The 13,927-nt window shown below is 55.2% G+C and overlaps 1 protein-coding gene across 1 annotated transcript in view; it reads right to left on the bottom strand.

Annotated features, from left to right (window-relative positions):
• TRH (thyrotropin releasing hormone) overlaps positions 1–2,254 on the bottom strand; it is a 3,000-nt gene extending 746 nt beyond the window's left edge. The window contains 3 exon segments of the mRNA XM_027776664.1: positions 1–158; positions 1,048–1,275; positions 2,129–2,254. The exon segment at positions 1–158 is cut by the window's left edge and continues 29 nt beyond it. Coding sequence (XP_027632465.1) covers positions 1–158; positions 1,048–1,267 — 378 coding nt within the window. The 5' untranslated portion in view covers positions 1,268–1,275; positions 2,129–2,254.
• Between the last annotated feature and the right edge of the window lie 11,673 nt (positions 2,255–13,927).

Below are 13,927 nucleotides of genomic sequence, written 5' to 3'. Positions count from 1 at the left end.
AGCTCCCTCTTCCCGACGGCCGGGGTGCTGCCGTTTGTGGGGTGCCACAGCCCCCCTGTCTTCCTCCTCCTCCTCTTCAGCCCCCTCTTCCTCCTCCTCTTCCCTTTTACCTGGATGCTGACGCTTGGACAGCCAGTCAGGCTGAAGGTTCGGGGACTCTGGGGGAAGACAGAGCTAATGAGGGAACCCCAACCCTGCAACTGGTGGGCCCCCCTAAGTCTCACACCAGCCGTCCTCCCAGTCCAGGCAGACGCCCTGCAGCACCCACCTGGAGTCCTGATCTTTTTTTCTTTTCTTTTCTTTTTTGTAAAAGAGATTTTTTATAAGGCATGTGTGTTCTCCAGAGAGACAGAAAGCAAGAAATCACTCCCCAGGGAAGATGGCCACACTGCAATCCCTTCTCCTCTGTTCTCTTCTTGGGATTTGGGGCATGCATGCACATGTGCCCAGCGTGAGTTTTAAGTTGCCAGGTCCGGGACTCGAACCGCAGCTGACTACATGGGAATCCAACGACGTAACCACTGCGCCATCTACTGGTCCCCCAGAGTCCCGGACTTGCACCTGACCCCTGGGACTCACAACCACTCACACAGAGGGTGGAGGCTCCAGTCCCACCTCTGCCATGCCCTGGCTGTGTGACCATAAGGGACTGTCTCTCCAGACCTCACTCTTCTGTGTAAAATGGCAATGAGGGGGCGTGTGATGAGGTGCTGGAAGCGCCGAGAGCAGCGCCTGGTTTCTAGGGGCCGGGTAGATGGTAATGAAGCTCACACAAAGACATCCCCCATCCTCGCCAGCACAGACTCCCCCCTCTGCAGTCTGCTCAGCGCTGAGAGGGACAGATGTGATCCCCGAGGAACTGGCAACTCCAGCCGGGGACAAGGTGGCCACGGAGGCTTTCTGAGCTTCGGGAAGGCGAGAGGTGGACGTCCATGCTGTTCTCTCTTCCTCTCTGGGTCCAGCCCTCCCATTTCCCCCCCTCCGCCCCCCACCCCTTTCCTGGGATGTCCCTTGCCCTGGCAGCCCGGGGCAGCCCCACACCCTCACCTGGGCTCTCGCCTGGGTTCCCTTGCAGCCTCTGGAGGTCTTCCCGGAGGAAGAGGAGGCGCTCAGCCTGGCGCAGGAGGTCGTCCAGGCCTGGGCGATCTGCGCCAGCCATGGCCTCCTCTTGCTGGGCCGCCTCCGGCTGAGCGCGGCCGCCGGGGATGTGGGTCAGGGTCAGGGTCAGGGCGAAGGCCAGGGCCAGCAGCAACCAAGAGCCGGACATCGCGGCGCCTGGGGCGAGGGACAGAGCGCGTGAGCGCGCCGAACCCGACCGTCTCGCTCCCTCCTCCTTCCTCTCCCAGGGGGTCCCCAACGCCAGATGCACCTTTCGACCACCCTCCCAAGGGACAGGGCCACGGGCCACCAGGGCGGGGACGGCACGTCCCGGGCTCTGCGTCCACACTGCCGCCCCTCGCCGGTAGAGGTGCGTGGAGAGCCTGCCCGAGAGCCGGGAGGGCGTGGGAGCCCGTCACGGCCGCCCCCACCCACCTCGCTCAGCCCCGCGATGGGGAAGGCGACCCCGGTGGGGGGCGACTGCGGCGCTGGCCCGACTGGCCTCCCCGAGGTGCCGAGTCCGTGTTGCGGTGCGTCCTCGGCGGACGCTGATGTTTCCGCGCCGTGGCCACACGCCCAGCGCGGGGATTCGAGTCAGAGTCCCCGCCGTTCGGAACGCCGAGCGACTAAGCCCGACCCCCGAGCGGACGCTACAACCCCATTTCAACCCCCGAATGACCCTTCCAGGCTGGCTTGGCTCTAGAGCTGAGGTTCTAGTCTAAGGAGGGAGGGGGGCTGCTAACGTCCAGATTCGGATTCGAACCCCGAGGCGCTCCCGCCGACACCCCGATCGCCGACCCGAACGGGGGGCGCAGCCGGGGTGGGACCGCGGACCTTCCCTCCGGACGCCCGCCCTGAACGCCGCTAGGCGCCGAGCGGGGTCCCGGCCGAGTCCGGGCAGTCTGGGGACAGTAGCGCAGTGCCTGGCTGGGGTCGTCCCCGCGCCCCGGAGACCAGAGCCCAGGGCTGCCGCCGGGGCTCCTCGGGACCCCGGGACGCCGCCTGCGGGGCGCCGCGGTGGAGGGGTTACCTGCCCGACGAGGTTGGTGAGACCGGCCGGGATCCTGGGGCTCGGGGTCCGGAGGCGGCGAACCCGGGTCGGGAAGCGCTCGCAGGCCCGGCGCCGGCTGCGCGCTCCTCGGCGGGGCGGCTCCTTATATCCGCGCGGCGGCGGCGCGGGGGAGGTCGTTCGTGTTCTTAGAGGACGCTCCTGCAGGGGCGAGGCGGGGAGAGAAGAGCTGTGGGAGACCGCATGATTCAAGAGAGGAGAGAGACACAGAGACACAGAGACGGAGAAACAGAACAGAGATGCACGGAAGGAGACCCCACCCCAAAGAGAAAAGATGTGTGTGGAGGGTGAGACCTGGGCGCTGACCTCCACGGTGTCCCCTCTGGCAAGAACAAGTCCCTTCCTCTCTTCTGGCCCTTCATTTTCTCACCTGTGCAAGGGGAAAGGGGAGAGCAGTTTTCAGAATGCCAAAACAGGGGCCCGTACGCCTTTGCTGGGTCATAACGTTTTTATTTAACCCCCATACTATTTTTTTTTTTTTGAGAGGTTTTCGCTATAGGGCACGTGCGCTCGCCAGACAGACAGAGAGAGACAGAGAGACAGAAAGCGAGAAATCACCCCCCGGGGGGACGGTCACGCCGCAATCCCTTCTCCTCCATTCTCCTCTCGGGATCTTGGGCACGCACGCACACGCGCCCAGCGTGAGTTCTAAGCCACCGGGTCCGGGACACGAACTGCGGTCGACTACGTGGGAATCCAGCGACATAGCCATTACGCTAACTGCTGTTCCCTCCCATACTATTTTTTTAAAGCAATTATTTATTTAATTTTTATTTATTATTATTGTTTTAAAATGTGCTGGAGGGCATATGAGCTCACCAGAGACACACAGATAGAAAGAGAGACAGAGAGGGAAAGTGAGAAAGCAAGCCACCGAGTCCGGGACTCAAACCACGGTTCTCCATGTGGGAGTCCAGTGCCTTAACCACTATGCAACTTCCGGCCCCAACTCCATATCATTTGGAAAACAGCTAAATCCCCAACATTTATTCAACCAAAAGCAGGAGAATTTAGCAAAAACTGGGACTTCCGGCTTCTCTTGAAAAATGTTTTTTCTCAGTTTATTTATCAGAGACAGAGAGCATGCACTCAAGAGAGGGGAGGCAGAGAGACAGAGAGACATCACACCCGGAATGTCTTCCCCTAGCCCTCAAGCTCATCAGTATCTTTGCTATGGGCACATGCACCAGCTGTGTTTTCAGCTCTACTCGGGATCTGAACCCACGGTCGGCATGTGGCTTCCAGCGCGCCAGTGCGGTACCCACCCAGGCCAGAAAAAGTGGGCTGGCGTTTTCTCTTGGCAATGACTAACTGGAGCTGAGCCTGGCTGACCCTGGTCACCACACTCCCCACTACTCCGTAATGTGTCCCGTCCTGTTGCCCCTGCCACTGAGAAGGGACATTAAAGTTTGCAGCCTCCAACCAGAAATCCGTTGGCGTCCACTCCACCCAGGCAAAGAAGGGGAGGGAATGGGGCCAGCAGTTCAAGTCCCGCACGTGGTGACTTGCTTTCTCATGTTCCCTTTCTCTGTCTCTCTCTGGTGAGCACATGTGTCCTATAGCATTTTAAAAAAATAATAATAATAAATAAAATTAAGTAAATCCTTTTTTTAAAGGGGGGAGGAGATGCAGGGTGAAGAAATGCATCCATGCCAGGAGCTTGTCCTCAGTCGGTCCCCAGCGTCCCAGCCTGCACACACTGCCGCGTCGAGCCCTGGGCACAGCCCCCACCTGAGTCACTTCACAGGTACCCACCCCACCGTGCACCTTGGTGGGTCCTGGAGATGCAGAAGCAGGCCAGGCTCCGCCCAGCACACAAGGCTCAGCGGGCCTGAAGGAGACAGCTGTGGAATACAGTTACTGTGTAGGGGATGGCCTGGGTGCAAGCTGCCTTGGCGAGGAGTCCAGAGCGGGAGCCATGGGTCTGTTCCAGAAGCTTCCAGACGCTTCACAGAGAGGCACTGAGAGCCGCACCTTGAGGGGTGAAGGAGGATTGGCCAGGTCCACTCAGAGGGAGCCACGTTTTAGGCAGGGGGATAACAGGGGTGAGGGCGGCTCCTCCCTGGACAGTCCCCACGCTATTCTGCCTCTCCATGCCCATGTTTCTGCTGAAATGTGGTGTCCCTGTTGTAAGCTGCAGGCTTTGCTAGGGGTGGGGCAGGGGAGCCCTTCCCGTGGAGGGGTGCCCGATGTTTCCCCACGTCCACGCCCACCGTGGCATCGTGCCTGGCATTACCCAGCAAAATAAAGTGGGAACTATTGATCCCACTGCACACAAAAGGCTTTGAAGGTTAGAAGTGCAAGCAAATGGGCCAGCAGGTGGCATGGTGGTTAAGGCGCTAGACTCCCAAATGGCTGACCACGGTTCAAGTCCCAGACCTGGTGGCTTGCTTTCTCACTTTCTCTCTCTCTGTCTCTCTCTCTCTTTAATGAGTGTCCATGCCCTATAGCACATTGAAAAATAAATAAATAAATAAAATTTTAAAAGAAGTGAGAGCAAGCTTTTTTTTAAAAGATATTTTTGCTATAAGGCACATACACTCACCAGAGAGCCAGAGAGACAGAGAGGCAGAAAGTGAGAAATCACCCCCCAGGGGGGATAGTCATGCCGCAATCCCTTCTCCTCCATTCTGCTCTTGGGCTCTTGGGCACGCACGCACACGCCCCCGGCGTGAGTTTTAAGCCACTGTGTCCGGGACGCGAACCACAGTCGACTGCGTGGGAGTCCAGCAATATAGTCATTACGCTAACTGCTGGTTCCCAGCAAGCTTTTTTTTAAAAGATATTTTTGCTATAAGGCACATACACTCACCAGAGAGACAGAGACAGAGAGGCAGAAAGTGAGAAATCACCCCCCTGAGGGGATGGCCACACCACAATCCCTTCGCCTCTATTCCCCCTCGGGATTTTGGGTATGCACGTGTTTGCGGCTGGCGTGAGTTTCAGGGTGCCAAGTCTGGGACTTGAAGAACCGCAGTTGGCCATGCGGGAGTCCACAGTGCCCTTAACCACTATGCCACCTGCTGGCCCCAAAACTTTTTTTATATATATTTTTTCAGAAGAATTATTTTTAACCATTGATTGGTTAATTGATCTATTTATTTGTTGTCATTTTCAAGCCACTGGGCCCAGGACTTGAACCATGGTCAGCCATGTGGGAATCCAAGCACCTTCACCACCACGCCACCTACTGGCCCTATGGGAGCAAATCTTTTTTTTTATTATTATTTTTTTGGGCGGGGAGAGGTTTTTGCTATAGGGTGCGCGGTGTGAGTTTAAGCCACCAGGTCCAGAACTCGAACCACAGCAGACTACATGGAAGTCCAGCAACGTAGCCATGACGCCAACTGCTGGTCCCAGGAGCAACCTTTTAGATCACCAGCTAGAGTCCCCTCCTCCCTTTTAGATGAAGAAACTGAAGGACAGGAGAGAGGCCTGCGCGGGCTCCCTACTCAGCCGCGGTTGGGGCATGCCGGCTCAGAGGGCTGGTTTGGGACAGGATGTGACTGGGAACTCCCCGTTTGATCTCTGAGCCCCACTCTGGGAGTTGAAGAACTGCCACCCTGGCAACGCATGAGATCAGACGGACCTGGATCATACATAATGGTGGGTGTCATCGATAAAACCTCTTCTGGCAGCGGCCTGAAATTTTAACACAGTGGCTTGCCTTCTGCAAGGCGGTTCCATTTTCCAGAATTTACCCTATAGTTACTCCCATCTGTGCACGAGGGCGGGTGCATAGGGTGCCAGTGCGGTGTGCTTTACAGGAGCCAGAATCCGGAGCGCGGATTCTGTCCATCAGAAGGGGCCGCTTCCGTCCCGCGGGCCCATCCGAAGCTGCGGACGCTCTGCAGCCTTTCCAAGAGCGAGGGTGGGGGCAGGTTCTGACGCGGAGACGGCTCTGTCTGCAGACACGAGTGACACAGCGGATGGGGCACAAGATGTCCTGGGCCCCGCTGTGTCGTTCGTGGGATGGTGGGGAGGGGGGATGAGCTATTAGGCGCTGGTGTAGACCAGTGCAAGGGGGATCTGGGGAATCCGATGAGGAAGTTGGGGGAGGTTTTTCCCGGTCAGCCCTTAGTGCGGTTTGAATCGTGTCCTCCGTGGGGCATTACCCAGCCACAGACAAGCTGAGCTAAAGAACAAAACAACGAAAACGCCTCGGAAGGCTCCAAAGGAGAAGTGCGTGCTGATGGACAGAAAAGCTAGGAAGCTGGGAACATCGCCCCCTGGTGGGCCACGGGGGTGGGGGTGGGGGTGGCAACTAGGCCTCTAAGTTCCTGGCAAGTCAATCTCTCTTCCCTTACTCCCTTTCCTCCTCTCCCTCCACGAATATTCATCCGCTGGCTGGTACCCAACTTCTAGACCCTGGGGACCCTATTAACCAGGTGTTCTGAGCTCTAGATAGCTGGGCCTCATGACCTTGGAGATGCTGCCCTTTGGTACACCTTTTTATATATTTTTTAAAAAGAGTTTTGCTAGGGACCAGCAGTTATATAATGGCTATGTCGCTGGACACCCATGTAGTCAATTGAGGTTCAAGTCCTGGACCCGGTGGCTTAAATTCATACCAGGCGTGTGTGCGTGTGTGCCCAAGATCCCGAGAGGAGAATGGAGGAGAAGGGATTGCGGTGTGGCCATCCCCCCTGGGGGGTGATTTCTCACTTTCTGTCTCCCTGTCTGTCTCTGTCTTTCTGGTGAGCACGCGCATCCGGTAGCAAAAACCTCTCAAAAAAAAAAAAAAAGTTCTGCTATAGGGCATGTGCCCTTGCTGGAAGGGCACAAAGAGAGAAAATGAAACATCACCCCCCTGAATGGCCACACAGCAATCCCTCCTCCTCCATTCTCTTAGGATTTTGGGCGCACACGCACATACATGCCCCGCCCAGTGTGAGTTTCAAGCTTCTGGGACTCAAACCATGGGTAGTCCTGTGGGAATCCAGCGCCCCAACCACCCTGGCAGTGCTGGCTCTGGGCACTTTCTTATGCAAACTAGCCAGTCCCAGCACACTCCCCTTAGTCAACCCTGGGGCCAGGCACCCCAGGAGGGACAGCTGCTAAGCTCCAGACCCTGCTGAAATGATCCAGAGGAGCCCACCCTAAGTCGGCTGCTCTTGGCGCCCATTGCTGCCCATGGAGACCACAGCGAAGGCTCCTGCCAGCTGGCCAGCACTGTGACAACCCTCATGCCTGCTCAGCAGAAGCCGGATCCCACGTGGCGACCTCAGTTCGAAACCCTGGACTGGTCAGCCTGAAACACATCAGGTGCCGGCCGGTGCCCAGGCTCCGAGCTGGAGGACGCAGTAGGGCCAGACCTTGAGGGTTCGCTTCTCCTCCCTCTCTCGCTCTCTCTTTCTCTCCCCGTGCCCTTTTGCACACACGTGTGCTTTATTATGGATAAAGAAACAGGGGAGGAGGAAGCTCTTGCCTCCATTTTCCCGTCACTCCCTCTGCCTCCTGCCCGACCCTGCTTCTTCCCCTGGGCCCTGCCTACTGTGCCTCGCCCCTCCTCTGGCGAGCTGAGAGCAGCAGACCACCTCTCTCTGTTGTTTTATTTTTTGAGAGATTTTTGCTATAAAACAACGTGTGCTTACCAGAAAGACAAAGAGAGACAGAGAGACAGAAAGCGAGAAATCACCCCCGGGGTGGTGGTGGTGGGGGATGGCCATGCCCGGTTGACTACATGGGAGTCCAGCGACATAGCCATTTCGCCATCTGCTGGTCCAACTACCTTCTCAGTGGTGGCCCTCTCCTGACCTGTTGGCCTCACCATATCTGAATAATAATAAAATTAATGTTATCTTTGTTTTTGCTACAGGGCATGTGCACTCACCAGAGAAAGACACAGAGAGAGAGACGGAAAAGACATCACTCCCTAGGGGAATGACCACACCACAGTCTCTTCTCTTCCGGTCTCCTCTTGAAATCTTGAGCGTGCATGCATACACATCTGGCATGATTTTCAGGCTGCAGGTTTGGGACTTGAACCGCACAGTCAGCTGTGTGGGATCCAGCGCCCTAACCACCATACCAACTGCTGTCCCAGTAAAAGCTCCATTTTCAGACAGGAGCCCAACAAAGCGAAGAGTCAGAGCCCTGCTCGCGTGGGGCTGAGAAGCCTGTCATTATGTTACGTGTATTTTTCTGGCTCGCTTGTTTCTTCTGGCAATATAAATGTGGTTGATTCCCGAGACGGCAGTTGCTTATCAGATCAATATTGCTACGCTTTTGAAAATGAATAATGGGATAAATTAATGGTGGGGACGTACAGTGTTTCTAACTCGCAGTGCCCTTCCCCGACACACAGGGCACGTGAGGCACGGGCACACACACACATACGCACACACACACGCACACACGCCCAGCGTGAGTTTAAGCCACCGGGTCCGGGACTCGACTACATGGGAGTCCAGCGACATAGCCATTACGCCACCTGCTGGTCCCAATGTACTGAGAGTGTTTTTCAAGACTGTGGGGCCGGAATCTGAAACATGGTTGGTCACGTGGGATCTGATTCCTTCAACCCCTAGGTCACAAGGCTGGCCAGGGGGTTCTTTAAATTCAGCTTGTTATTTCTAGATCATTGTAAACTTACATGCACTTGTGGGAAATAATACAAAGAGCATGACTATGCTTCACCCAGCTCATCCTGATGGGAACATTTTGCAGAACTACGGCATAAGCCTGGCAGGAGGCCCGGAGGTTGACGCGCTGGAGCACACGTGGCCAGCTGAGTGGTCTGAGTCCTGGATCTGGCAGCTTGAAAATCACACCGCACATGTGCATACATGTTCAAAGATTCTGAGAGGGGACCAACAGATGGCGTAATGGCTATGTTGCTGGACTCCCATGTAGTTGACTGCGGTTCCAGTCCCGGACCTGGTGGCTTAAACTCACACCGGGCACATGTGCGTGTGTGCCCAAGATCCCGAGAGGAGAATGGAGGAGAAGGGATTGCGGCGTGGCCATCCCCCCTGGGGGGTGATTTCTCGCTTTCCGTCTCTCTCTGTCTCTCTCTGTCTTTCTGGCAAGTAACACGCCCTATAAGCAAAAAACCTCTCAAAATAAATAAATAACTTGATTGATGCAGAATCAACCAAAAATATTTTTCAGTTCTCATTTCACTTTTTTTAAAGTTTATTTTATTCTTCCCATGAGAAAAAGAGACGGGGTGGGAACCAACAGTTAGCGTAATGGCTATGTCGCTGGACTCCCACGTAGTCGACCGCGGTTCGTGTCCCGGACCCGGTGGCTTAAAACTCACGCCGGGCATGTGTGCGTGCATGCCCAAGATCCCGAGAGGAGAATGGAGGAGAAGGGATTGCGGCGTGACCATCCCCCCTGGGGGGTGATTTCTCGCTTTCTGTCTCTATGTCTCTCTCTGTCTGTCTGGCGAGCGCACGCGCCCTACAGTGAAAATCTCTCAAAAAAAAAAAAAAAAAAAGAAAAGAAAAGAAAAAAAATAGAAAAAGAGACGGGGGTGGGAGGGCAAAAAGAGAGACCCTCAACAGGGTCTGCATACTGTGACCCACCTTGGGTCTCAGCCAGCACAGGTCATGGGTACAGGGACACCCGGGTGTGCAGGGAGATGTCTGGACACGAACCCAGAACCCTCCCATGTCAGTTGAGCATCACAGAGCACTGCGCTACCACCGGGCCACTGCTGTTCTGATTTGCTTCTTTAATTGCAAATATTCCCGGTGTATGCACGGGGTCAGACTGCCCTAGTCCTGGGGCATGCCGTGTGGGGAGGGGGATACAAGAGGGGAGAAAGGTGGAAATGGGTCAGCTCTCACGGGGTCCTGACCGCCGTAGAGGGGAAGGAGTTTGGATTTCAGGCGAGAGCTGATCTGACTTAATCTGTCAGGCCATCCCTGCTGTTGGTGAATTATGGATTCTGCCATCATTCTGCCGAAGCTGCTGCTTTGCAACGCTCTCCTGTTTGGGTCCCCCATTCTGGGTACCCTTTCCCTTGGGGTCTCCCCTCTGCTCTGCCTACTTCTGAATTGTTTGTGTTCCACTGGACTCAGCCCGTGTCTGCCAGCATGCTCACCCCCTCCTGCCCTCCCTGACCATCTGCTGGGGCCTCGCCAACGAGCTGCTCCACAGAAAACACAGCCATCCAAAAGCGAGAACCCCGTCTGGGGCTGATTGCCCTACCAGTTGCAAATGAGAGACAGGAAAAACACAACCCAGGGGCCAGCAGGTGGAGTGGTGGTTGAGGTGCTAGACTCCCACATGGCTGACTATGGCTCGAGTCTCGGACCTGGTAGTTTGCTTTTTCACTTCCTTTTCTCGTTCTCTCTCTCTCTCTGGTGAGAGTATACGCCCTGTAGCAAATCTATAAATAATAATAATAAATGATAAAATTAAATCTTTAAAAAAAGAATTATTTATTTAATTTAGCTTTCTTTATTTAATTTATTTCATTTTATTTTCATTTGACCAGAGAGGGATAGAGTGAGAGAGAGAAAGTGAGAAAGCAAGTCACCGGGTCTGGGACTCAAACCATGGTCGGCCATGTGGGAGTCCAGTGCTCTTAACTACCATGCTGCCTGTTGGCCCCAAATAAATAATTCTTAAAAAAAATGCTCAACCCAAATTGCCTTAAGCTAAATAAAAGGGGGATGTAACTAATAAGTAAGTGAAGACTTAGTACTAGCTTCAGGTAGGGCAGGATCCAGGGGCTCAAGTGGTGTCACTAGGAATCTGTCCTCTGTCCTTTGTCTTTGTTATTGCCCCTTTTCTTCAGATGGCATCATTCACGGGCTGAATGTCCTCCAAGGTACAGATGTGGCCTCAGGCAGCCCCAGGTCCATATTGCCCAGCTGGGTTGCAAAGGAGTCCTTCTTTCCCCCACATGTCCCAGGGCCAGTTCTCATTGGCTCAGCCTGGTCACGTGCCATTTCTGAGCCAATCACTGTGATTTCAGATTAGCAACCTTGGGGTTGAAGGGTGGAGTCAGCCGCCCTGACCAGCGTAGACGGAAGGAAGTTCTCCAAGAGCCTGTTGGGTCCGCGGTTAGAGGAAGGCGTGAATGCTGATTGGGTAGATCAACCCAGGTCCCAACACCGCACGGCTCGAGGGAGAAACCAGACTCAGAGAGGGCAGAGGATCACCCTGGACCTTGTTCCGGCCTGACTGCCATAAATCACCATTAAGAGCATTGTCTGTTCTCGAGCCTTGGGGAGCCCTACCCAGTAACACTAAGCCCCTAGAAAACGATGCTCTGGTGGAGGATTTCAGATGGTAATGGGGAGAGTGTCACGTGGTGCCGGGTGGACGGCTGGCCAGCTGACCGTGGGCTCTACTTAGACTGTCCATTGGTGCCGCTCAGCTGCCAGCAAAGGGGTCAACTCGGTCTGTCCTCCCAGTGCCTGCACTCTCACATGTGTTAATTAAAAAAGGGGGGGGGGACCAGCAGGTGGCATAACGGTTACATCGCTGGACTTCCACATGGGCGACCACGGTTCAAGGTCCCGACCCAGTGACTTGAAACTCACGCGGGGTGCATGTGTGTACGTGGCCAAAATCCCAAGAGGAGAATGGAGGAGAAGGGATTGTGGGGTGGCCATTGCTCCTGGGGGGTGACTTCTTACTTTCTGTCTGTCTCTCTGATGGTCTGTGCACCCTGTAGCAAAAATCTCTCTAACAACAATGAAAGTGTAAGTTAATTTCTTTTCTGGGAGAGAGAGAGAGACATGCAGACATCCTTGACAAAGTCTTCATGCCGAGATCCTCTCCCCGCCCTGGAGCCCATCAGGATCATAAGTGCACCCATGGGCGGGCCTGGTGTGTCCAGGAAGATCCGGGAGGCAAACTCAGAACCTTCTCCCATGGCGGCCAGCCCTGCACAGCAGCACCCGTGGCCTGCCTCAGGGGCCCCCGAATGTGTTTGTTGAACACCAGCTCCACCCAGGCGAGGTGGCAGTGCCAGGGATGGACTCAGTGAAGCTGTGAGGTCCTGCTGCTTGTAGGGCAGAGGCGCCTTGTAACCTGGCCTGGTGTTCCGGACTCTCCCCAACGTGGGCACGATCCAGGCTCCTCTCTTGCAGCTCCCCTGCCTCCACGTCTGCCACCTCCCCAGGAACCATGGAGGAGAGCGCACTGGACGAACATACGGTGCGATCTGACACCGCTGTGTTTTGGCCCTCTCCTTTCCTGCCTCACTGGGAGGCCACCTCCTTGTTCTTCAGCGCCTGCCGCAAATGCCCACCCATCCGTGCATTCATTCACCCATCCATTCATCCAACAAACACCTGCCGAACGGCCCCCCTGCTGCAGGTTAGGGACGCAGGCAGGAAGACTGTCACGAAGGGACAGACGTGTCCCCTCAGCTCGAGTGCACCGCGCCCCGTGGAAGGACCACTGATCCAGCCTGGGGAGTCGGGGTGGCTTGTTGAAGGAGTGTTTGAATAACCTGGGGGAAAGAACATGCCAGGGGGACCAGCAGTTAGCGTAATGGCTATGTCGCTGGACTCCCACGTGGTCGACTGCAGTTCGCGTCCCGGACCCAGTGGCTTAAAACTCCCGCCGGGTGCGTGTGCGTGCGTGCCCAAGATCCCGAGAGGAGAATGGAGGAGAAGGGATTGCGGCGTAGCCATCCCCCCTGGGGGGTGATTTCTCGCTTTCTGTCTCTCTGTCTCTGTCTGTCTGGCGAGCACACACGCCCTATAGTGAAAAACAAAACAAAACAAAAGAGCATGCCAGGGAGCCTCCTCCGATCACCCTGGTGAAGTAGATGCCCACCACCCTCTGTCCTTTTCTCATTTATCATGAGCTGGGATAGGGGTATTTATTTCCTTATTCCCTTGTTCATTTTCTGCCCCCCCACCAGAACCTCATCTCCACGAGGTCAGAAACGTGACCCATCTTGTTTCCTGCTGTGGCTCAAGTCCCAGCACGCAGCTGGCACTCGGTAAAGAGTTACTGGGAACGAGCAGTTAGCATAATGGCTATGTTGCTGGACTCCCATGTAGTCGACCGCGGTTCGCGTCCTGGACTCGGTGGCTTCAAACTCACGCCGGGCGCGTGTGCGTGCGTGCCCAAGATCCCGAGAAGAGAATGGAGGAGAAGGGATTGCGGCGTGACCATCCCCCCGGGTGGTTATTTCTCACTTTCTTTCTCTCTCTGTCTGTCTGGCGATGTGGGGCGCTTACACCAAAAACAACCCCAAAAAAAAAAAAAAAAAAAAAAAAGAGTTACTGAGTAATCAGACTCCATCTCAGCTGCCAGGCAAGTCTTTTGCGTTGAAAGGGAAACAAAAGGTACCAGCAGGTGGCATGGTGGTTAAGGCGTTTGATTCCCACATGGCTGACTGCAGTTCAAGCCCCGGCCCTGGTGGCTTGAAAACCACGCCGGGCGCATGTGCGTGTGAGCCCAAAATCCTGAGAGGAGAATGGAGGAGAAAGGGTTGTGGCATAGCCATCTCCCTGGGATGGTTCTCTTTGGTGAACGCACGTGCCCTATAGCAAAAAATCTCTAAAAACAAGAAAAAAAGAAAGAAAGAAAAAGGAGCAAGAGCAGCCTGTCTCTGTGGTCTCTAGACACACAGTAGGGAGAGGAGATTTTACAAGAAAAAACCATATAGGGAGGAGCAGTCCTGGACGTGCACGAGGAGAAAAGTGGAGGCTGAAACAATCAGAGAATGCTTCCTGGAGGTGGAGGGCCAAAAGCCAGGCCCTGGGGGTGAGGACTTGCTTCCTCTCCCCTTGCTGAGAAGAGCTGTGGGCCTGCCTCAGCTTCCCAGAGCCACAGAGT

This window comes from Tupaia chinensis, unplaced genomic scaffold (genome assembly GCF_000334495.1).
Source record: "Tupaia chinensis unplaced genomic scaffold, TupChi_1.0 Scaffold000704_1, whole genome shotgun sequence".
Classification (NCBI taxonomy): Eukaryota; Metazoa; Chordata; class Mammalia; order Scandentia; family Tupaiidae; genus Tupaia; species Tupaia belangeri.
This window is presented reverse-complemented; position numbering and strand designations above follow the sequence as displayed.